General features: G+C 41.5%; 1 protein-coding gene across 5 annotated transcripts in view; it reads right to left on the reverse strand.

The window, feature by feature from the left end:
• The window catches only part of celsr1a (cadherin EGF LAG seven-pass G-type receptor 1a), a 119,431-nt gene that overhangs the window by 63,935 nt on the left and 30,007 nt on the right, over positions 1-25,489 (reverse strand). For all 5 annotated transcript variants that reach the window (XM_050036166.1, XM_050036167.1, XM_050036165.1 and 2 more), the window contains exons 2-3: positions 5,380-5,735; positions 4,995-5,283 (exon numbers count right to left, since the gene is read on the reverse strand). In XM_050036166.1, the coding sequence (XP_049892123.1) occupies positions 4,995-5,283; positions 5,380-5,735 (645 nt within the window). The remainder of the gene's footprint in view (positions 1-4,994; positions 5,284-5,379; positions 5,736-25,489) is intronic.

Raw genomic sequence — 25,489 nt, forward strand, 5'->3', positions numbered from 1 at the left:
AAGAAAAGAGTGACAGGGATGAGAGATTTGTCCATCAAGTTAAATCCATGGCTGAACTCATGCAGATACTTTTAAACCTTATCAAGATCAGATAAGTCCTTCTTGGCATCACTTTATCTTTGGTTTTATGAAGTTAAAGAATAAATACACTACATTTCTACATCCCTGATTCCAAAATTGTTGGCAGGCCATGTAAGATATAAATAAAAACAGTATGCATTCAACTGAATACGGTGTAAAGACAAGATATTTAATGTTTAAACTGATTAACTTCATTGTTTTTTGTATATATACATATATATATATATTTATACTGAATTTGATGCCTGCAAAAAAATGTTGAGACAGGGGCATGGCACCACTGTGTGACACCACCTATTCTTTTAACAACACAGTAAGTGTTTGGGAACTGAGGACACCAAGTGTTGAAGTTTTGAAAAATGAAATTTCTTTCTCAAGATTCACAAAGTGTTTCCACCTCTTCTCAAGAACTGTTAAGATTAGAGAAACTAGACAGAGTGATCCTGAATGCTATATCTTGGGCAACTGGACTTGAGTTTCTTGAAGACGTTTCACCTTTCATTCGAGAGTCTGAAGAAGTCTGAGAACTGAAGAGGCCTCTTGGATGAGAGGTGAAATGTCTTCGAGAAACTCAAGCAAGTCTAGCTGCCTATGATATAGCACTTAAGATCACTCTGTCAATAGGTTGGCGAAGATTCTCAGTCATCCAGGTCATGGCAATCCTAAGTGCCATACTGTAGGCAGCTAGACTTCCTTGAGGTTCTTGAAGACATTTCACCTCTCCTCCAAGAGGCTTCTTCAGTTCTCAAACTCAAGAAGACTCTTGAATGAAATGTGAAACGTCTTCAAAAAACTCAAATAAGTCCAGTTGCACAGGATACAGCACTTAAGATTGCCATGACCTGGATGACTGAGAATCTTCACCAACACATAGAGTGATTTTGATATTTACTTTTCATATACTGGTGTGCAACCGTTGTATTTGAACTGATATTGGAATGGAGATGTGCAAAGAATAGAATGAAATGTCACGTCAGCTCTGCATGGCCAGCTACCCAAAATTATATAAAAATCATATCAGAAATGTGCCTCCAGTGACTGACCGATGGCCTCAGTTGAGGTGAGCAGCACCTGCAGCCATAAGCCTGTTCTCTACTGATTGACCTGGGCTCACCATTTTGGCTCTACACCAGTCTGTGTGTTGTTTTACCTGGCTTCCTATTGGGAGTCGATCTAGGCACGGTTGAATCCTGCAGCCAAACTAACCAGGCTAACAAGAGGACTTTGGATCGGCTCTATGAGGTCTTGTGTACCCTGTGTATTATATTATCTAATTCAGTTAATCACTGTAGTGGGAAATTCCTCCTAAACGACCATGTGGCTCGAGCTCAGTTTCCTGGCTCAGCTCATGTAAATTCCTCCACTAATACACCAGCAGACCTCTTTCTGACTGGAATATTATTTGTGATGGGTGCCTCTGTGTCCCATGCAGTGTTGTGTGTCAACTTGCTGTCCAGACAAGATCTCTCCACCCAGGACACACACAGACCCCCAACACCACAGCCTGGAACCAGCTAATGGCCCTTCTCTCCTCGACATAATCCTTTTTTCCGAGGGGGAATTATAAGGATCTGTTTTCCTGTAATGTAGGAAACCCAAGGAGGACAGATCGGGCCCCCTTGTCATCGGCCCCATAATGGCCCCTGATGGGCCCTGACTATCTCGAGTTGAACTGTGACCTTCAAAGAGGGGACACGGGAGATGTAGGTAAGAAAAATATGATGGGTGAGCGGAGAAGATGGACATGGGGAGCAGGGGACGGAGGCGAGAGAGGGCCAGTGAGTGACAAAGGCAGGTATAATCAGGTAATTACATCAGATAAGATAGAGGAAGAGAAGGAGAGGAGAGGTGGAGTGTTGGGAGACACAGAAGAGAGGATGGATGACGGCTGTCAGAGGCCCTTCAGGCTCTATTAGGGAGAGACAGAGAAGCAGAGACAGTCAGGTATCAGATGTACAAGGGGGGAAATATGGGAGGAAGATCACTGACATCGGGAAATATTTTGGAAAGTGATTTCAATGGGAATGATGAAAGCTTCCGAGGCTCATCTGCCATGTGAATGCTTCTCAGAGTGACTGTAAGTGGCAGCTTCCAGGCAGAGTTTAAGGTTCCTTGACCCTTTCTCGAAATGAAGCCTGGTTTTAGCTGAAAAGTACCCAATTAAGTTCACATTTTCACCACTCTACATTGTGTGTATCCTTACAGGAGACATGTTATGCTCATTTTCAGGTTCATACTTGCATTTTGGGTTTGTACTGGAACATGTTTACACGCTTTAATTAGGGTTGGGCTGGTGTAAAAATTTTAAACTGATTTGATAACACCACACTGGATCGCTGTACCGAATTTTACCAGGTGTGGAACTTGACTCAGCAGCCGCTCCCCAGTGGAACATAATGACACTGAGTTCCAACAGCAAATGAGCATCTACCAATCACGTCACATCACCTAACATCGGAGCCCTCTGTCCACAATGAATCCATTGAATATGCACTTCTGTAACGTCATGTAAACAAACTACATAAATATCATCTGTTTGCTCGAGGTCAGACTGGAGAGGTAATCGCCTAAAAGATGGGTGAGTAGCTTTCATGCTAACTTTGCATGTTTGTAACATTACTTACTGCAGAAAACACACATTTTATATTGCGGTATTTAATGAAAATGACATAGAATACAGCCAACAGCGAGTAGCCTAGCTTGTTATTAGCAATGGTCAGTGGTCGTCAGCTTCCACCTTATTTTGTTTTTGCAGCTCATTTTAACTTTACGAATCAACCATTCCTTGTACATTGCAATGTGTTTACACCCAGCGACAGAATTAAATAGAAACATGGTGTCTAACAAAATTTCAACTCAAAACGGCAAGGCTACATCTCTCCTGGTTAATTAGGATGCCTCTTTTATAGGCTTCAAATCCAAAATGCTGCCATATTGATGCGGTTTTACTTTCTTGAGAGACCTCCATGTCTCCTCTCATCACCCCCCAAAAACACATGAACTTTCTAATAAACAAACACAGCATTGTGCATATAAAGAAACATACGTAATATAATGTTATTCACACTGTCATTTTGTTTATTACTGATGCAATAAGAGTTGATTTAGCCCTGCTGCGCCATCAGGTTGCTGATGTAGACTGTTAATTTGCATAAATTCAAACCATTTTAAGTTTGTACACCGGACCAGTAACGGCAAAACTGGAAATCGACCTTTATCAACACTTTATTTTCCTATACTGTCTTTGCTGGAACACCCGTATTCACCCTTTATCTGAGACGCTCCATTTTAGTGCCTCTCTCTTTGAGCCTCCCTTCCCAAAAAACACAGCCGTCTCTGATTGGTCAGTGTTTCCAGGTCCTCCAAATCTTGGTGTCTCTGCACTGTCATTGCAGCCTGGTTAATGACTGTAAAGGAGTAAAGCAACACTTTCTACTGTGAAAAATCACCCATAAAAGCTTCTAAACCAAAATCTTCACAACCTGGCGTGTTTCAGCAGGAATTTGATTCCAAAGTTCTCTATGTTAGCATGTAGCTACATGTAGCAGTCACTGCTACGTAATGTACGCACTTGCAGTAGTGTGCCTGGAGCAGATGGTCGTATAAACAAATCCGTCTTACATCGGCTTGTCTTGAAAGTAGCAAAAAAAAGTATTCAGAGTAGTCTGAAGCCTGCTTTTTTTGCTCACAGCCATAAATTTTACATACGTCATAAATTCATTACTTGAAACTTTGGCCACACTGCAACACTTTATAATTGATAGAAGATAAGTAAAGGCATAATAGGTCCCCTTTAAAGTCTTGAATACATTCCTTTCACACCTGATCTGCTGAGTCTTGACAAAGTGTCTCCATTTTAGCGCAATGATTTATGAGGATTAACTGAAAATCTGTTTACTTGCCAACAGTCTTTACAGATCCCAAAAACCTGTTTCCCCAATGTCTTTTTTCTCTAAAAACAAAGACAGAGTCAATACTTTGAATCAACAGGCATGGGTCCTACTACTTTCAAGTAGCATGGAAACAACATAGATTAAAGGGGAAAAATTTTAGTAAGTTATACTAAGAAGGAAGATTTATCTGCTTGTACTGTATTGCATTATTTTTTTTTTAGCTTTTAAAGTTTATGTGGTTTTAGTGAAGGAGTTAAGTGATATCCGAGATGTGGTTTGACCAGTATAGTCAGCATTCTGTACACCTCTATACAGCAAGAAATCTACTGTATGCGTGTACATGTGTGTGTGCGCAGTTGGCTATACCTACTGTATCACAAAGCATGTTTTTGCTTCCTGTACTGGGGTCGACCTCAAGCGACAACAATAGGTGCTGAGAGCTTTAACAACCTGTCAGTGCGGTTTGGCAATTTTGTACCAGTCATTAAAGCCTTTGTCAGAAAAAAACACAAGCCCTTACATACTTATAAAACAGTTTACTTCTGTGGTGGCTTTAATACACAGGGACTATTATGCCCTTTCTGTAACTTGTATTAGGTACCACATAGTTTAGTTAAGACATTATTGGCAGTAATCAAATATACATACAAAATAATGTAAATAAATAAAGATATATTAGAATTGTTCCTTTTACTTTGATAGCCTTCCATTTCTTCAAGAGATGCAAGCTACAAAAGCAATCAAGATCAATAGGTTAGCTGTGTCAAAAGGTCCCAAAAGTTGACAGCAACATCATATGCTTTTTATTTGCCCAGCAAAGTCTGCCAGTGTTGGTGCAATCAAGGGGGTTCAACCAGGAACTATATGCCACAAACTGCAAAAAATGTCCATCAGAACAAGTCACTTAGTCTGTAATAGGGTCTAAGTAGATATACTGAATAATTACATCATATATTTTGACTTGTTTCTTAAGAAATTTCCTTTAATTGCAATGATTTAGTGTAGATCTAGACAACTCACCCGTGAAGTCTTCCAGGCACTCGCAGGTGTACCCTCCCTCTCTGCTGCGGCATCTCCCATTGTTCTTGCAGGGTCCTGAGTAGCAGAGGTCGATCTCCGTCTCACAGTAGTCCCCAGTGAAACCGAGTGGACAGCGGCAGCGCAGCCCGTTGATGGGGTGGATGGGCCGAAACAAAACCGTGTTGGAGGCGATGAAGGGAGGGGAGCTGTCAAACTTCAGCACCGACACACACTTCATGTAGTTCTCACAGGGCTCCCGCAGGCAGATGTTGTCATCAAACGGCAACACCTGGAGAGAGAAGAAATCTCAGTCTTAAAATGCTAGTTCAGTTTTTGGAGAATTTAATATTTTGAAACTTCAGTTAATGTGTACATGTGCATTTACCTCCTGAGAGGATATGCGCCTGAGCAGAGTCCTGTTGAGGTAGATCTGCTCCTGCAGCTCCTCAGAGGGGAAGAACGTCCCTTTACCAGGGGCACCTCCGGGCTGCAGTGCCGAAAAGGTCACATTGAGGATGGAGCCTTGCACGTCGGTGTCGTTTTGAATGTTGAACACGAACACCGCTTCCCGTTTGGTGGAGAGCACAGCCGCCACGCCCTCAAGAAAGAGGTTGAGCAGGGGAGAGAGGAAGCGCTCCTGGGACATGTTCTCCAGACGCACCGTGATGCTGTTGGTCAACATGTCATCAGTGATGATGGTGACTCGCAGCGTGCAGAGGGCCGTAACAGTATGGAGACCATCTGGAAGAATGAAAGAGCAGACATTTTCGTTTACACACTTGTGCACATTGGTAGCTGTGAGTGGCAGTAAGGGGTAACAAAGCAACAGGTTGACATAGAACAGAAAATTTCGTAGTTTAATATCAAGAAATTCTTTAAATTGACAGCAGTAATCTGTAGTCTGATAGAGTAATACTAAGCATGGTGTCATCCAGTCTAAAATGCTAAATATAATGGAGACATGAGGCCCAGTGTGTCCTTAGATACGAGGCCAGGTTTCAGCAAGGTGAGTGCTTTCTGTGACACGGTGCATATCAACAAAGCAGATAAAGCCGGCAACAACACACACTTGAAAGCAGAAGGTGTGTCCAAGGTTGCAACTAAAAGTAAAATAGTTCAGAAATGTCAATGTCAAGTCCATCTGACAGAAAAGGAAACATGGATTGTGCAAAAACAACTAATTATTGATCCGCACTACAATGCAAAAGTAATGATTTCCTTTCTGTAATAGGGTGTGTATATTTCTGCCACATATTTACAGACTAATAGGTAAAGTGACACTTGCATAGACGTGACTGCCTGTTGCAAAAGCATGCCGTTTTGTTGCTGGGAGATTTTATTAGCTGTAGCTAGCTAGATAGCTAGTAAGCATTAGCCCAATGAGTTGGTTGGAAACTCTCCCTCTGGATGACTTTTTTATGTTTCTGTCTGACATATGAAAATGAGAAACTTGCAAAAGGGTCTTAAATATCCATTTCATGACTACATAAATAATACAATGCTACTTCTGTGCTGTGTAAAGAATTAAATCTAAAGCTAACAGGTCCCACGCCAAAAAGTTAGCATCCTCACCTGTTGATGTCTATACCAAAATATGAATACTAAAATGTTTGTTATAAAAGTCAAACAATTACAGTATCTAAAGTTAAGCACCAAGACAACCCAATGGCAGATTTACCACTCAAAATCTGTGGCAATTTTTTAAACATTAAGTGTGCGAAAGCAGGACATTTTAGCTGTAGCTAGCTAACGTTAGCTAGTTAGCATTAGCTCCAAGAGCTGGTTGAAAACTCTCCCTCTGGATTTTATGAAAATGAGAAACTTGCAAAATGGTCTGAAATTTTAATTTGATGACTATATAAATGACATAATGCTATTCTGTGCTTTTTAATGATGCAAGAAATAATTCTGACTAAAGCTAACAGGTCTCTGGCCAAAACGTTAGCATCCTCACCTGCTGATCCATGTAAAAGGCATGAAAACAAAGCTATTGTTTTTGTATTGCAAGACTTAATATCATGGTACAGTATTTTAAGAGGAAAATAGAAATAGGCCTTTTCTTGCTACCATAACATGGCAAAGTCATTTCAGGAAAGAGCAGGAGAGAGCTGCTAACCTTACCCTAAACTACAGCAGTTAGTAGCATCTGGGCCCGCCATTATAACCTGAATGGAGCTCATGAATGAATCTTTGCTGTAAATATTTTCTATGTACAACTTCAACCCAATACTACTTGGACCCTATCCTATCTCTTCTGCTCTCTACGCTGCAGCTTAACAGCTTGACTTGTGTACTTTGTAACACTTTTACCGCTAGATTGAATTAAGTCGTTGCGAGTCGGAGCAGATTCGGGCTGATTTAAGCCCTGGCTGGGAGTAATTGGATCAGTCTAGGATTTCTGCCCGTGGGGAGCGTTGGGTCTGGTCTCATACCTACTTCTGGCACAACTGTAAGCTCTGGTGCCTATGGAGGGAAACAGAAGGCTATAGGCTTCAGAGGGCACGGGGCTGGGTGAAATACAGCTGACAACAGGTGGTGAGGCCAGATGAAACTCGCAGGGGGGATAATACTGTTGATGCGGGGCAGGGAGATGGGTCGGATTGCACAGCTTTGCTGCACCATACCAAGCACATGAGTGTGTCATGTGTATGTGTGTGGGGTTTGGGGGTGAAAGAGTCATGATGAAGTTCGGCCACAGGTGCCCTGTCACTCTCAGACACAGATGAGGTCATTTCTCAGGACCCTGAACTCACACACACGCAAACACAGACGCACAGTCGATCAGAGCAGGGTGTGGACAGGCCAGCTCATCATACTAGTCTCAGGCTAACTGCTAACCAGACTGGAGGTCAAATCCAACTGCACTAGGACGAATAACTCACAATGGGACACAACATGAGGGTCAGTCAGTTCAGTGCAGCCAAACTACTGCTACATCTGTAGTGGGCATAAATCACAATGCATGGGTGGCAACAGAGCGACAGAAAGCACAGAGACAAATGCACATTAACAAGTCACTCTGCAGGACAGTGACATTAAGCAGCAGCTGTTGTGAATTGGGCTGCTGTAATGTGCTGTAATGGAGGCGCTCATTCAACACAGTGCTGAGTATCTGTCAGCTACTGTGTGTTTATTTCTCCGCAGCGCTCCACACCTGTCTCTCCCTGTAGGTCGGGAAAACATTGTGATCCCACTTGCTGCTAGACATCCATCAGCTGACAGTTTACACACACTCGAATACCCACATCCTGCATGGCAGAGAAATGCACACTGACGTGATGCTGTGTATGTGTATACATACTTATTATTTGATATTCCATTTCTGCTGATATATCCCCTTAAATCCTACAAAGTAGATGTTGAAGTCTATGAGTTTTTCTTACCTTAAGACACACACACTCAATGCTAAGTCCAAAAAGTGCACCAGTTGTATAAGGTCACTTTAAATGAGTCTGTAACCAAGTGGTTTCTGACACAATCTGTTACCACACACTCACGTTTTCATTGACATGTATTCATTCTCATTTCACGCCTAAACACACAAACTACACACTGACAGCAATAAGGCTTTTACGCGATGACTGACACCAGACTTCATCACCTATTCTATACATAAGCCCAGCTATTTCGCGACTAAGTAAACTGTGGCAGATTAGCACACCAATACAGTCAGCACTCCAAGAATTATTTGCTTCTCAGGGTGGAAAGGAGCTGCACAAAGGGAGTCCAGGAGTCCAGTCAGCAGTGGATCCAAAAATGACCGATCATGGCGGATCAAAAGATCATGGACATATGTAAAGCAGAATCCATAGGGCAGAAAAAGACAAGGGCGGTGCTGATGAAAACCAACTGAGATCGACTATGCAATACATGCAGCACCAATTATAACCCACATAGTGTGATGTGTCAATTTTAAAATACTGCTAGATGAAGGCAAAATCTTATCTTTCTAAGATACTTAGATTTTAGACGTTTACACGAAAGTTGTTTGTTTCCTTTCTCTTTTCCCAACCCGCACTATTTTTAGAGCCCACCAGCTGCTAGCATGGGATCACACACACATGCAGAGGATGGGCTGAACCCTGGAAAGGGTGTGTCACGGACAGACGCCACGGAAAAAAAATTCTATGTGTAAAGGCATGCCACCACACACACACACACACACACACACATCCATAGGTGCCCACCAGCAGACAAGCACATCAGACACACAGGTTTAACAGGACTTACTACTACTGAGAGCATTTTAATAGATGACCCTCTGAGTGGAAACAAGCATCAAAGCTGCTGCGTAATCTCAACACTTTTGAAGTATCATGGGTAAGTTGTTTATTAACTAGACACATCCGCTTATCTCTGTTAGCTGGCATCTTTACAAGCATCCAAACACTCACCGGATAGTAAAGATCAGGAGTGTATTTCCAGCACATTATGATTTGGTTATTGCACTTTTACTGCCTTAAAGCACTGATAAATATGAATCTAATGATTATGATGTCTCAAACACGTTAATCCGAATCACTTCATTCAGTAGTTTGTGTTTAGTTAATTGTATTACTATCAACAGGCCACACATCTAGAGTCCAGCATTGAGGGCTGCAGAGGTGATAAGAGCTGTTAATGACCTGTGAAGCAAGCCACAAAAACGACACACTCATGTTTGTGTATCAGGACAAATGACCACACACTCGTGCACACTCACAAAGCAAGTAAATTTGTCCATCAACTGTCAGTGTGTGCGCCCCTGACTACATAGTTCTGTCTAACACACACACACACGCACACACACACACACACACAACCACAAACAGAGGTCTCTGTGGTTTGTGCTCGATGTAACCACCCTAAATTGTTGACACAAAGTCTGTCCAGCTGTCACTGTGAGGGACAACCACACACAGCTCCTGATGACACACACACACAAACACACAAGTACAATATATGCAGTATAATAAAGATAGCAGTAGTGTGGAGCGCATTGACATGACTTGGACTTGAGTCACAAGTTTGATGACTTTAGACTTGATTTGACAAAATCAAAAATGACTTTAACACCAATGATTAGTTACTTGAAAATACTTCATACCTTTCTTTAAGCTCAAATATTAAAAAGTATGTATGTAAAAAGTATGCCACAAATCAATTTACATTCCTTCATTTCCTGAATCAACTAACATTAAAGCTAATAATTGTATTTCCTTTAGATATAAAAATGTAACACTACTTTTTTTATGAGGAAGTTCAGTCGCATTTGTTTTAAAAAAATGTTTTAACAAATAAATATAAATTTTAAAAAGGATTCATGATTTTTATAAACTCAATATATAACGTTATTCTGTTGTCAATTTTTTTTTACATTTGGTGAAGAGTGCATTGTGACTAATTTAGGACTCAAAACTCAAAGTTTAGGACTTGAGTTCAAAGACTATAGACTAACTTGTGACTTGCAAAATAATGACTTGGTCCCACCTCTCAAAGAAAGTTAATTTGAGATATTTTTTCAACAACATGTTTATCCAAATGTGAATTTTACATTGCTACTATGTCAGGAAATCAAAAGAGAAAAAAAACTTATTCACAGATCAGCAAACAAATTATAAATCATGGCAACATGTAAATCCACATAAGGAGTCTAAAAAAAACTTAATTAATTGGTACAGCCAGATAATAAAGTAAAATAAAAAGACATTAAAATATGTCAATATCAGTTTTGGACAAATTCACAATTACATCAGTAAAGCACATTTGAATTTTTTTTTTAGAAATCTTTTGATGGTCAGCTGATTTTCAAGTTAATAGCCTTATTTTGAAAGGAACTAGGAGGAACTAACTAACATTTTAAATAATGACACTATTACCAAACATGTTACATGTCTAGGCTTAATAAATAAAATTGAATTGAATTGAACTGAATTGAATTGAACTGAATTGAATTGAACTGAAACTGAACATGTTACATGTCTGAGTGCCTGATCGTAAAAATAACATTATCAAGGATTCAATCGTCCATAAAGTACAGTGGTCCCAATTTATATTTAAGAATGGGCATTTCTTTTTGTAATGCATTCCTTATTGGTTTGCAGATACATGTGATAGACAGACAACTCTGGTGGCCCCAACTCCAATGTGTAAAATCAACACCAGTGTTTATTCAGTTAGTGAGAGGGACGGTCAGAAAAACAACAGAAAACAAACGACACATTTGTAGCTCTGACAGGTTTCAGCGAGGTGACAAGCCCACCAGAGAGACAGTATTAACCTCTTTTACCAACAATCCGTGCCCTCCTAAAACCCTGCTGAAAGCTAAAATCCAGGCTACGCATTCTTCTCCGATAAAAGGCTGCTGCTTTCATTTCATTCATCTAGATTTTCATTCTTTTCTTGTTGTTTTTTCTGCCCACAGAAAGTTTTTACTTGGAAAACACCCAACCTGGAACTACTCCTTCCTTCAGTAGCTCTTGCTGCTGAAGTTATTTCCATCCTGCTGACATTCATCATGACTAAAGAGAATAGTAATTGAGAGCTTAAATGTTACAAGCTCACAGGAGGCCTGCCAGTATAAAGACAGGAAGCCTATACGACAGGGCGTTGTATTGCCATTTTTTCACCCTGCAACACTTTTTAACTGCACAGTTAAAGTTTTACAGCGGAGCAGCCGGTAACAACTGTTGTCTGGTACTTTTTAAATCCCAGAGAGCAGCAGACAACTTTCTCCCCCCTCCGTTTGCCTTTTGAGGTAAAGGGTTCAAATATTTGAATCAATACAAAGCCCGTAACCTGAGTGGCTTCCAGCCTGTCACTGAGTAGAAACTCAACTGCCAGCTCCGCCTTATTGGACACACCTGAACACCCCCAGCCTATCAGGAAGAGCAAACAAACACCGAGCTTGACTTTAAAGGTGATCAAACACATGCACCCTTTGAACAGTACACTCTGGCAACATTTCTCCGTCTCCTTTCTTCTCTGTTTCCAATAAAACATCCCAGGCGTAGGAAACGCTGCCCAAAACAATAACTTCTCTCTGAGCTGGGTTCAATAAAAAATTTTTTTTCTCATTTTCCTGCTTGTCCTCTCATCTACCTAATCTTTCTTTGTATGCCCATATTCCACTAAAACATTTCACTTTTCCTCAAAGGAAGCGTTGCCCTCAATAGCGATTCCAAACGTTCTGTTCAGAGGCCAACAAGATGTCAAGTCTCATCTCCCTTTCTCTCTTTTTTTCTCTCTCATGGCAACCAGCGCCAACATCAGATCACATATCAGCAGCCAGCAGACACGCTGACAGACATCCTGTATGCTGGAAGCAGAGGGAAATCACCCTGCAAAAATCACACTGAAGTTAACTTAATCAAAGCATCATCAATCAAAAGATGTAAAGCCGGCTCTGCAGAGAAGACGGGCAAAAATGAAGAGATTAACGAGAGCAGGAAACGTCTCGAGGACTTGAGTATGAATGACTAAAATCAAACTTTTACATCCACAAACTCTTAGTAAGCCACAGAACTGATCTGCCTTACTCCCACTCTGTCTTTGCAGCCATCTTACCATATAACACAAAATAAAACAAACATTGTAAGGCTGAACCATATTGAGAATTACCTATTTTTCTTGAAAAAATCAATAAAGATGGCACAGAAAAACACAACTCATGGCAGCCTAAATTGGAGCCCTGGCTGCTTTCTGCTGTGGCAGGTGCCTCTGTCAAACCTACTCACAGCACATGATGTTACGCTGGTCTAAGTTGTGCCATGATATAATGAAATGTTATTATAATTTAGTTCCACTCTTCTGTATGAAGGTACAGGTGGAACGCACAGGACAGGTGTTATTTACTCAGTAGCAATGCCTCCTCATCTACGTAAGCATTGTCTATGCTCAAACTATGAGAAGACAAAGGTAAATCTAGCATTACTGCTTTCTTAAAGCAGTATTTCGACATATTGGGAAATATGTCTATTCTCTCTCTTGCTGAGAGGCAGATGAGAGGATTGATGCCACTCTCATGTCTGTCACTTAAAAGAGCTGTATTCGATATTCAGAGCGCATCTATGATTCAGAGGTTGTCTCCATGCGGCTCTCAATATGGAGGTGGCTGAGCTGATGGCTAATAGTTCACTTTGCTAACAGTGTCAACAGTGCTAACAACGCCAACAGTGCTGACAAAACTAACAGTGTTAATGTCAGGGGAAAACACAGGCTGGGCACAACACTTTCGCAACGCCGAAGCTGCTGTTATCAGCACTAACTGCCTTATAAGCACAGTGCAGAGCAGCGGCGATTAGCTAGCCAGTTGGATACACAGACAGGGGCTCACAAGCACTTGAGGCCAGATGTCTAACACAACAAAGAACAAAGATGCTCAGTCTACAAAACACAGTTATAGCGTGACTTCATTCTCTGCTCAAGACACCATTACTCCACCGTAGACCAAATCACAATGTTTGTTTAAAGAAACCTCCGCGTCACGTACATAAAATGAAACGGCACTGAGCAAACACTGCCTCCTAGGTTAGTTTTTAGCCACCTAGAATAACCAATACCGTTTAAGTGTACGTTATATTCAAAATATTTTCACCCCTTTACCTTACTGTCATACAGCCCTTTCCAATGGGGCTCTAAAGCCATTATCTCAAAGCCACCACATTGCCTCCACTGGCATAAACAGTCACTTTAGAGCAAGTTGCTGGTCTACCGCTGCCTTGATCAGTTAGTGTGCAAGGTATAGCAATGAAAATATCACGAATATAATGCACATTAAAACTGATATTGACGTTTCTAGTAGGGTCTTTTTAAGTGCTTTTTGGGTCTTCTGCTGCAGGTCCCTTTGACAGCACTACTGCTTAGCCTCTGTATAGATTTGGTTTATCAAAGAAGCTAGCAAAGAAACCTATATAAAATAAGCACAGCATAGAGACTGTGTTAAACTATATACCTTTTAAGTGTTACAGATACAGCTAACAACAGATTTCACATGCCTCCACAATTCAAAACAACTGCCACTTATCTACCCAGAAGTGTTAGCGCAACATCACTGTGATTCAGTCTATATTTTCACATAGCAATATTAGTGCTCTGAATGTTGTATACAGCTCCTTTAAACATGAAGCTACAGCTAACAGCTGGTTAGCTTAGCACAGACTGGAAAAAGAGGGTAACAGCTAGCCTAGCTCTGTCCAAAGGTAACAAAATCTGCCAACCAGCACCTCTAAAGCTCAATAATTAACAAGTTATACCTAGACTGTTTAATGCTTGAAAAACTGAAGTGTAATAATGACAGGTTTACACCTAATTTTGTCAAATTTTGGACCTTGCCAGGTTAGCGGTTTCCATCCGCTTCCAGTCTTTGTGCTAAGCTAAGCTAACTGGCTATAGCTTTATATCTGACAGATGGATAGACCTATGACGGTGGTATCAATCTTCTCATCCATCTCTTGGCACAGAAGCTAATAAGCGACTTCCCACACTTTCAAACCTTTTCTTTAAACAACTGCACTTCTAATTCAAACTGTGAGGTATAATAGCATTTCGTATAACACTGTTTCACAAATTCCCATCAGCAAGTGTGTGTTTTAATTATTTAGCTTGTTTGGCTTTAACAATGGCACAGAGGTGATTTCAACTGCAAACAAAGGCTAACCAAGTGTAGATGATTAACCACAGGAATGTCAGAGGCAGCAGGTTCACAGATACAGACTGGGGAAAAAGAGAGATTTATGGGCTGTCAGAAATAAATCTATAGGACCAGACTCCTGCCGTGAAAACATTTTTCACATCAAAGGGGTACAACACCAGCAATCTGACAATATGATTTCTGTAGGGATAACAAAGCCAAAACTTTAGGCCATTGCATTTAAAGTACAATAACAGCCACTGACACCTCGCTGTCACCTTAATCGCAGCTTTACATAAGAACTGACAGAGGCGCGATTCTACTCTACAACCTCTGTCAGCTTACACTCAACACCGGAGAGCTTGTATCTGCTGGCACTCATCTGCTGGTGCATGTGTTATACGCTCGCTCATATCTGGAAGCACTCAGCGAAAGACCCTCTCATCTCCTTCCACAAGCTGTTGGCCGTATTCTCTGTCAGGTATGCGCGTCTGTCCGTCTGAGTAAAGTGTGGAGGGCAGAGGGGGCTAAGCTTTGAACACAGACACATGGAGATAAACTTGACGGACATGGAGGCCGCTGGGCAGTCGGATGGGGTGAAATCTTGAAAAAGGGAGGGAAACTATGGACACAGACAGCGAGAGGAAGGGTATGATGTATTGTTTATTTAATATGCAGTGTGAGTAAGATAGGAGGAATGAAATCAGCAATAAAGAACTGCGGGAGATAGATGGATGGTTACGCAGTGTGTGTGTATTTCACTTCCCTCCTGTAATGCAGGAGACTGATTAACTGTAGTGGCAGAGTTGCAAATTGTGTGCGCATGTGTGCGACCATATATCAAGCCTGCACACATAAATGCACATTAACACACAGCTGTCACAGTCTAATTTCCCCGCAACACCTGCAGCTCTTCAGGGGGCCATAGACCTCCCCTCCTTCCATCTCATCTTCATCCTCCACTTACTGGAGTGACCACACTAGTGGGATTAGCTCTCTCTCCGTCTCTCTTCGAGCTTTCCTAGAGTAAAAAGTGGCAGCCGGCACACAAAAGACTCCTTTCACCCTGGCAGTGAGTAGTGAGAGAGTGTAGGGAGTGTGGGTGAGGGCTGGGTGTTGGGTGGGTGGGTGGGTGTGTGCGCCGGGGTTGTCAGTAGGATAATATCCCGGAGAACAGGTGGGATTACACGCAGGCACACCGACTGAACCAGGATCAGTGATTGAGCCAATCAAACAGCCCTGAGACCAGGTCATTCACATAAGGGAACCCACAACAAAACTTTTCACTCTCTCTAAGATGACAAACTTTGACAAAGAGCCATCCTTAATATTTAAGTGTTCCTACCAGTTACTTTATAGCAAAGCAGTTCTTCTGGATTTTAGTGAGGTTTTTTGTGCCGATACCAATACATGCCTATTTAACGTTCCACAAGCTTTTCCTTTGGAACAGAAGTCAGTTAAAATCTATCACTTGCTTCAGATCTGGACACATCAAATGTCTCTAAAATGATCAAGAAATCACTAGGGATGCAAGAGAACATCAGCACGTCATTGCTATCAGCCGATCGTGGCTTTAAAATTAAATATCGGAATTGGCCAACATGCTAAATCTATTGGTATATCATCAGTATCGCCCAATATCAGCTTTAGAATGAACTATTAGAATCGGCCAACATACTTTTTCTTCATTTGGACAATGAATGACTATTACATAGACTGAAAAGTATTGTATTCCATGTCTCCATCTGCTGTTGGGCCTCATGATAAGTATGCATGTATGAGTATGCATGTATAATATGATGTTAACTCCACTACAGAAGAGACTTGATGATCACTAAAATTAGGCAGGGAAAAAAGTGGATATAGATATCGGTTATTGGTCAAATGAGTTGTTATATATTGGCTTATCGGATATCAGCAAAAAATCCAATACCGTGCAACCCTAGAAATTACTTTTTGAATCGATTTGAGATGAGGAATAAACCACATATAAACCAATTTTCATATATATCCTTTTCTATTTTATAATGATTTGGCAATATTTAATAAAGGGATAACTTAGCAGGGGTGCTAACACAAGCCCTTTTTAAACAGGAATTGTACAAATTTGCATGAAAGCCCAATCAGTCTTCTTTCAGCATTGGCAGTTTAAAAACAAAATCGGGGAGTGCAGCAAAATGCCGCCTACCTAGTTTTGTTTATACAGAATGCGCCTTTTCGGGGCAATGGGGGGCGTGAGCAAGTAACAGAACGGGAAGCTCAGCCTGTGACGTAAACAGTGACGTGGGAGGGAAGCCGCCGCTAGTCAGATTCTGTCATAAGTTNGTGGGTCGCACGTGCGGCGTCATCAACAGCTCCTCCCAAAAGTCATCAACAGCCCCTCCCGTGGCAGAAGGCCGCCTCGTTCTGTTTAAACCAAAAAGGTTCCGCCAATATGACTACCCTATGAGGTGGAAAATTGGGCACCTCGGATCCACTCGCCAATCATGCTCTGTGTGTCTAAACACTCTCCAGCAAAACGGCCCAACATTCGCCAAAAATTTGGCAGTGTAAAAGGGGCTACAGAGGGCTCTAGCAAAAGAATACAGGATAATCTGCGAAAAAGTTTAACCTGGCTTTCGATGTAACACCTAAATGCCACATTATCCCAGGTGTCGCATTGGCCAATCACATACATACAATACCTTGACCGCAGCAGCTACATAGTGAAAGGTCAATGTAGGCAGCACAATAGCAGCAGTCTGTCCCATGTAAGTGTCCACATTTGAGCCAATAGCCAAACGTACTGCTTTACACATGTTAGTCGTACAAAATAGTCTGGAAGTCTAAGAATTGTAATGACAGTCTAATTAAAAAAACATTGAGAACAACAGATGCGGCGAAATCTCTGTTCATTTTGCCCCGACAACTAAAGACGAGATGAAAACATTGACTCTGCTCGGGGGAACAACCTAAGTAAGATTACAGTGGCCAGAGCATTGGTTGTCCTTCTTTTTAACCAGCTGTGTTAATGATAAGCTTGCCTTGCTCCATTTAGATGCTGTTTTTAACAGAGCCAAGCTAGCAGTAAACATCTGTTTCTCCTAAAAGATGATTTATGCTTTCTTAAGACTCATAAACATAAACTAATGAATTTGGTGAACATTTGATATAATTCAGTAGAAATTCTAGTTCCATGTAAAGTAAATAAACGTGATGTTTCCCAGCTAATGCTCCTCTCCTCTGCCTTAATGACGCAGTTGACTTATCTTTATAGCTCCTGATTTATTGAATTGGAGCTCTTCTGAGTGAAACATGAGGCCAAATTTAGCAGAGGGATAACTTAAGGCATTCAGTTTTCTATGATTTAAAAGAAGTGCCTTAAATCATTAACACATTATCAGCATAGATGGCTAAACACACAGTTTAAGGTGTGTTTACTACTCACAGGTTCTATCAGCAAAATCCATTACTGTATCGTGAAACTGTCGAAGACAATTATGACTAAATCTTGACAAACTGTGCTCTTTAAAATTCTTGTCAAAAACAACACTGCATCACTCTGCCAGTATTGGCAGCTGTATCGCTTGCAGTTGAGGTGTATCTGTTCCATCAGACAATACATGGTTGAAACACATCTGGTGTAACCAAGATGTTAGAAACCATCCGCACACTGCGATAATGTGAAACCTTTGGCTTGGCACACGAGGGAATTCAGAAGCCTGCACCGCTGTATCAACTTCTCCTCCACCTTCACTTTTAAGCAGAATGGACTTTCACAAGCCCTCCACAAGTGCCCTTAGTGGCTGTACTTAAGCGGAGCACTCGGGGGCATCGAGAGCCAGGCCAAAAACTGACCCGGCTAGAATATCTATGTCCCATTTAGGATCCCTGGGAGAGAGGGGTGGGAAGAATAGAAGCACTGTTCCTGCCCAGACAATACCAAACGAGCCCGGATGAGGAGGCCAGACAATGCAAAACGAGCCCAAATGAACGCCTGGCTTGTTTGAGTGCCTGAGGGTTGACTGGTATTAGCGCACTTGTTAGCTCATCACTTGTTTGCCAAAGAAGGTAATTAATCACGAAGATACCAGAAAGAGCTTGATCAGCGGAGTGCAGATGTGGACAGGAGATTGAAAGCAGAGATGGAGGTTGGAAAGACATCGGGCATGTTGTTGTGACAAGGTTTGTGATGATAGAATCAGCAGCTGGTAGCGAACATCACATTCTGTTGTTAACAAGTTTGATAGGGCGCCCTCGGGACTGAGAGAAGCAGAACTGGGAGGTGAAAGAAGAGAGACGGGAACATTGTGGGAAAGTGGATTAGGCCATCCAACCTGTGCAAATCAATGAGAAATAAATTCTTTGTCCACTAAATCAGGTGAGTGTCATGCGGTGCTTACTTTGCTTGGCCCACACAAACTCAATTATAACATTTCAGAGCATAACACCAGTTAGAGCGCAGAGAAAGCCTCGGCCTAACAGCACCACTATCAAGCACCATTAACGCTCTAAGTGTGCAGGCGATCTGAGGCACTATCAAATCACTCTCGCTGCAGCACTGCTTTCATAATAGATTTTAAAACACTATTAAATCCACTTAGCTGCCCCACTCAGTCTTTGAGCTGTGTCAGCCGTTCGTCTCCCTCCCCTCGCTTCTCTCCTGAGTAATCAAGTTAAAGCCCCCCCTTCTTCTTATTAAAGGTTCAAAGGTTGCAGCTTCCAGGTGTCGTCTGGCTCTATTTTCACCATGAACGTGGTGGCAAAAAACAGACAGAAACATCTCCCCTTTAGGCGAAGATGTGGGCCAGGTTTTACCCCACACAGTCTGAAGGTAAATTAACAAGACAGCAAAACAATCTGACAGCTGAGGGACAGTTTAATTGAAGACTTGCAGCGCAAAATGTAATTTAACCGTCACTTTTAATTAATCATCCAGTGTCTCTCAAGGATCTCGTGGTAAAAGTGTCATCCTGTTTTCCTAAAAAGATATCACAATTTGTTTTTAGTGCTATGTGTAATTTAATAACTGTAGGTGTCTCTTTTAAGTTGGATGTTGTATCTCTTAAATTGTAAAGACAGACATGTTAAGTGCAGGGAGGGATTAACTCCAGCACAAGTCCAAACGTGTCACCTCCAGTAGGTAGCCATTAGACCGTGACATCATGTAAAACTACAATGAGCATCATTATGACCTGTCAGAGCCGGGAGATGAAAGGAAGCAAACTATTTCACATCAGAAATGTTTGGTTTTAACGAGCTCCGGGGCTTTTGACAAGTTTGTTAGCATAATTTATTGGTTTGTTATTGTGAAAGCTGCCAATCGACCCAAGACCTCCTGGAAAATAAGGTATTGATTCACTGTCAAGTGGCGCAGTTCATTGGTGGGGTTAAAGCACAGCAACACAACAACAGGATTTTTTGATAGTAGAAACATGATAGTAACATTAATGCAAAGAAGCTTATCTACTACAGAGCATTCTCTTACATAAATGTTGCATTCTCTTAAAATTCTGCATGCTCTCGCAGTCATGTTGTGTTCTCTCACAATAAATATTGCATTTTCTCAAAATCATTTTTGCGCTCTTGTGTAATACATTTTGCCTTCTTGGAATAATTTTTGCATTCTCTCGCAAGGTTTTTCTGTTCTGTCACAAGACATTTTTCATTCTCTTGCAATATGTTTGCGTTCTTTCACAATAAACCTTTGCGATTCCTCATAATCATTTTTGTGTTCTCTTGCAATACATTTTCTCCTTTCATTCCTTCTTAGCCTTAAGTTTATTTCCACTTAGCTGCTCCCAGTGCAATGCCCCACTATGTATTAGCTCATTGAATTTTACTCTGAATTGGGCATTAAGTATGCTGATATATTACTACTGCTCAATGGACATGGTATGCAACAAGTAAAAGTAAACTTGAACAAATTCTTTGATCACAGTGGCTGATACCAAAGCTTATTCACTGACACTGCATGATCGTGGGCTACTGCAGGTTACACATGGACCAAAGACAAAATGACTCACTCAGGTGCACATAGTGAAACACAGACACAATCATTCGTTGGGGGATCAAAATCACAGAACTACCATACATATGCAACGTAGGCATACTTAGTGATACTGCTGGCATGAGAGCTGGCAAAAACACTTGAAAACAATTCATTTCAAATATGATCTTTAACGCCATCTCACCAGAGTGACAACACAAATGTGCTATGATTAGAGTCAGACCCCTTCTGTAACCCGCAACCTGTATATAAACCTATATATGACATTGATTTCTTACGTTTTTATATCTTAACTGGAAAGTTTGCTATCAGCCCCTGCTGTTTTCACCTTATCCGCTGCAGCAAAACTATTGAAATTGAATGCAAAAATATTACAAGGTCGCACAGAAGTATTAAGAAAACATAAAACATATTTCAACTAAACATACTTTTTTTTTTGCGAGAGAACGCAAAACATATTTTGAGTGAATGCATTCTTGTGCTGAATAGGAAGCAATACACAATCTATTAAATAATTTTAGTTAGTTTAATTGTGTGCAAATAAAAGAGCCAAAAGAACACAAATACTGTAAAAAAAAAAAGGAAAAAGATTGTGCTGGTGAGATTTAAAAACGACATCTCACCAAACACAAAAACATCTAAAATCTAAATGTATGCAAAATCATTAAACCTACATCAGGAAGTGAATTGGGGGACATGACCCGATATTCAAGCAGGAGGTCTCTTTTTCATCCTGCTTCTACATGTGTGTCATCATCATTGACATATAAGACACAGTAGGTTCACCTATATATGTAGGATTTTTAGTGTTTTAGATTCACATGCACAAAAACACCTACATATGCATTAAAAACTTGTGCAGGATAGCTGGTGTTTACTAATGTATCACTATGGTGAGTCCTCTGGTGATTAGTATTACCCAATTAGATCGTTTTATAGTCATTATTCAAGAGATCACAGGAAGGTGAAGAGTCAAACAGGCCTTTCTCTGTTTCGTAGGAGAGAATCACTCAACTATAACCAGGAATGCACACACACACACACACACACACACACACACACACACACACAAACGCTATCTATAGGCAGCGCAGCTTAGTCAACACTCGGTCATGCTCTGCTGCTCTGCACACACACAATATCCTCAGACAAAAACACATCACATTTCCACCTGCCCATAAAAACAAACACACGTGTATACACATTCACAAATGCAGAGACACTAATCATACACTCGTAACATGCACGTATGCGTGCACCGCTCCTCCCCACCTGCTTTAAGTCACTCTCTCCAGCATTGATCTCATTTGATAAGCTGACGGAGGACAAATAGTTGGTTTGGTGGGGGGGCACGCTGATCAAAAGCCGCTTCACAGGTCAGCCTGCACCACTCTCTTAAGAGCTACCCAGCCATGAATGGCCTAATAGGACCCAAGTATCCATTACACTGACACTAGATCCCGTCTTTCTCTCTGCCACTGCTGTTAGCTGCTCTCTTCCCTCGCTCATCCTGGCTCTCGTTCACACATTTGTAGTTTTTTCACTCACTTCTATTACACATGCTTTATTGGTGTAGTAAAATATTACGATTTTAATTGCCGCAGCAGTTTACAGAAGCAAAATATCTACCTGAAATCCGTATAAATACAAAAATAAAATAGTGAATAATAAAAGGAATATATTCTAGACATAAACTTGAACTTTTTCTGGCCGTTTCTGACTTTCTTTCCTTTTCTTTCTCCGTCTCATTCCCACTCTCTATTTTCCTCCGTCTCTTTCTCTCTGAGGAGGTGTCGGATTACAGTTATTGTTGGTGCTGGTTACTGATAAATAGGGTGCCTAGTTACCAGCCAACGCACGATTGGCTCTTTTGAACAAAGCAGGGTAAAAAAAAAAAAAAAAAAAAGGGAGGAGGAGGGGCGGGGTGGTGTGGTGTAGGGAGGTCGCCCTGGGAAACCATGAGACTTGTGTCAATTTAAATAGAGAGTCGGGCAACTCTCCAAGACATTTGTGTGTGTGTGTTCAAGTGTGTGGATGTGTGGGCGCATGGAGTTGTTTTGGTAGGACAAAGCTCGGGAGACAGTGACCCTTCCGACACCCATGAATACCCCACCGACACCTGCTGAATGCCCGCTGAATACCCCCGTACTGCCTCCACCCCTGCTGGCATTAAAGTGGCACTCTGCCAAACTCCACCTCCTTACTAAGACACGGCCGCCCAGCTAAGGGGACAATTAGACTCTTCAGTATGAGGTCATCTCTAACCTGACACTATTGTCTTCTTCAAACTGAAATCTAATGTTATATTTTGGCACTTAGTTCTTATTGTGAAACTATTTTTATGTCTTGCATAAATAACATGAGCCACAACCAACCGTAGATAATGCACGTCCCTCTCCCCAGCAACACTTTCCAGCTCCTCCTGGGGGACCCCAAGGCGTTCGCAGGCCAGATGAGATATGTAATCCCTCCAGTGTGTTCTGGGTCTGCCCTGGGGCCTCCTACCAGTGGGACGTGCCCAGAACACCTCCAACGGGAGGCACCCAGGAGGCATCCTGATCAGATGCCCGTACCACCTCAACCAACCCCTTTCGACACAAAGAATCAGCAGCTCTACTCCGAGCTCCATCCAGATGGCCAGGCTCCTTAACCTGTCTCTAACGCTGAGCTTAGCCACCCCCATGGAGGAAACCCATTTTGGCTGCTTGTATCCAAGACAACGTTCTTTCAGCCATTATCAAAGGCTCATGACCATAGGTGAGGGCTGGGACATAGATGGACTAATAAATTGAATTCAGCTCTGGAACAATTTGACAATATTTTGGGAATGATTACTGGTGTCTACATACAACACTTAGATGCTTTAATTGTTCTATTCCCTCAGATAAAACTACCTGATAAATTAAGAGAATTACTGTAATGGAGCCATTAAGACCAGGGAAACAAACATTTATTATATGTCATGATTTTATAACCCAAATGGCACACAATATCAAGCCTAAAGTCCAAGTTAAGTTACAACCTCAACCACTGACATCGACACATTGATTGTTGCCATGTCTAACCAGCTGATATCTTACGATATTTGCCAAGAAAAATACAATCTGCCCCACATGAGAGATGCTGCCTGGCTGGCAGTGAGTCAAGAGACAGGTATAAGAAAATGGAAAATAATAACATCTTATTTCGTGGTATTATTCGCTAAGCTATTACCTTGCAAACTAGCTTTCCATGTCCGCCACACCCGGCACTGCTCACATTCAGCACGAATATCATCTCAGCAGGTGACAGTCACTCACCTGTATTTACTCATGTGTGACCGTGCCCTCAAGATCTTAGTTGCATTGCGGTTATGACTCCACCTAAATAAGTTATTACTCATCAGTGTTTTACATTACTTTTCTAACTGATGCCTGAAATTAGTGCCTTAATTGAAGCATTAGGGTAATTAAGGTATTTATATGCAAGTAAATGCACTGACATTAAATTGGTAATATGTCTTTGACCCAGCAGTGATCATTTGAAAGGGTTTGGGTAAAGGAACTAACTTCCAAATTACACAGAGCCTGTTCAAACAGTGATGTTACTACTCTGAGGGCAACCAAACATATCCTCCCCTTTTTTGTTTAACTATCCCCCCAGCAAGTGGCAGGTCTGCTAGTTACAAAGTTAGCCACCGGATGAAAAGAATACCTGCCACTTCTCACTTTATGTCTGCTGTCAACCCACAAGGCAGGAAATAGCGACTCAAGCACCAAAGAATAGTGTAACTTTTACAAAAGCAGGCTGGTATAATTGTTAGTTTTCATTCCTAATTAGCCATGGTAAAACTCCCCAGCTACCTCACCCTGTGTTCTCCTGTCGAGTATTTGAGGCCTGGAGGCTTGCTCTTAAGACCTGCTGTCAACTTCAGGAAGTCTAGAGAAACCCTATAAATTGTTAATGTATTAGCCGGAACTTTCAGGCTGTCAGAGTGAAAGCCAACAATTATCAGAAGACGGCACTACATATGCTGAGTAGCAAGATTTCACACATCGAGGCTTGTAAGCTGTCTTCAAAGATGTCTTCTTTAATAAATGTGGGAAATCGAGTTTAATTGAACAGTATGGAGGTCCTTGAAGTTACAACCCTTGAGACTTTCATTAGACGAGGTCCTGGTTTTGACACTATTTTGGCATTTTTAAGCAATAATCATTAATTGTGTTTACATTCTGCAGTTACCACTCTATAGACGTTTTGGACTTAACAGTTTTGGGGACTCTCTGAAAGGAACCGTCAACTGGGGAGCTCAATCAAGAATTACATGCCTTTTCCATATGCATTCACACCGACAACATGGGACTTCACTGTCGCACCATTTGTTCGTGTTTTCGTCAATTTTTAGCTGCAACCAGTAGCACCATAGCTTGCTCTGTCAGTTGGTTGGTCAGTCAGTCTACAAATATTTCCCCACCCTTTGGCAGCCACAGTTTTTGCCCTAGACGGCTGAAATTTGGCATGGAGGCTACTGTGAATTTGTGCTTGTTTTTGTTATGCAGTGTTGTTTGTGTTTTATACTATCTGTTGTTTGCACTGCTAACAGGTTTTTAAAAATGCTGGTTGCCAGTGCTGCACTGGCTCATGTGTTTGACCAGTCACCATACACTCATGTCACTCATGGTTCCTTTTGTGCTGGGAGAGTACCTACTCTGAAATAGGAGTTAAAAAAGTCCCTCAAAATTATTATTTCTGGTTCTTGCGCTGTGGACACAGTAAGAAGGGGAGTTATACTCTCAGAACTACGGTAGGGTATTGGTCCTTGATACTTTTAAGTTATCAACTGAAATAACCCTGTACCAAGTACTATCGAAACATTTCCAGTCCAGCAATACCTGCACTTGACTCATTGTGCATCAG

Source organism: Epinephelus moara, chromosome 23 (assembly GCF_006386435.1).
Source record: "Epinephelus moara isolate mb chromosome 23, YSFRI_EMoa_1.0, whole genome shotgun sequence".
Taxonomy (NCBI): domain Eukaryota; kingdom Metazoa; phylum Chordata; class Actinopteri; order Perciformes; family Serranidae; genus Epinephelus; species Epinephelus moara.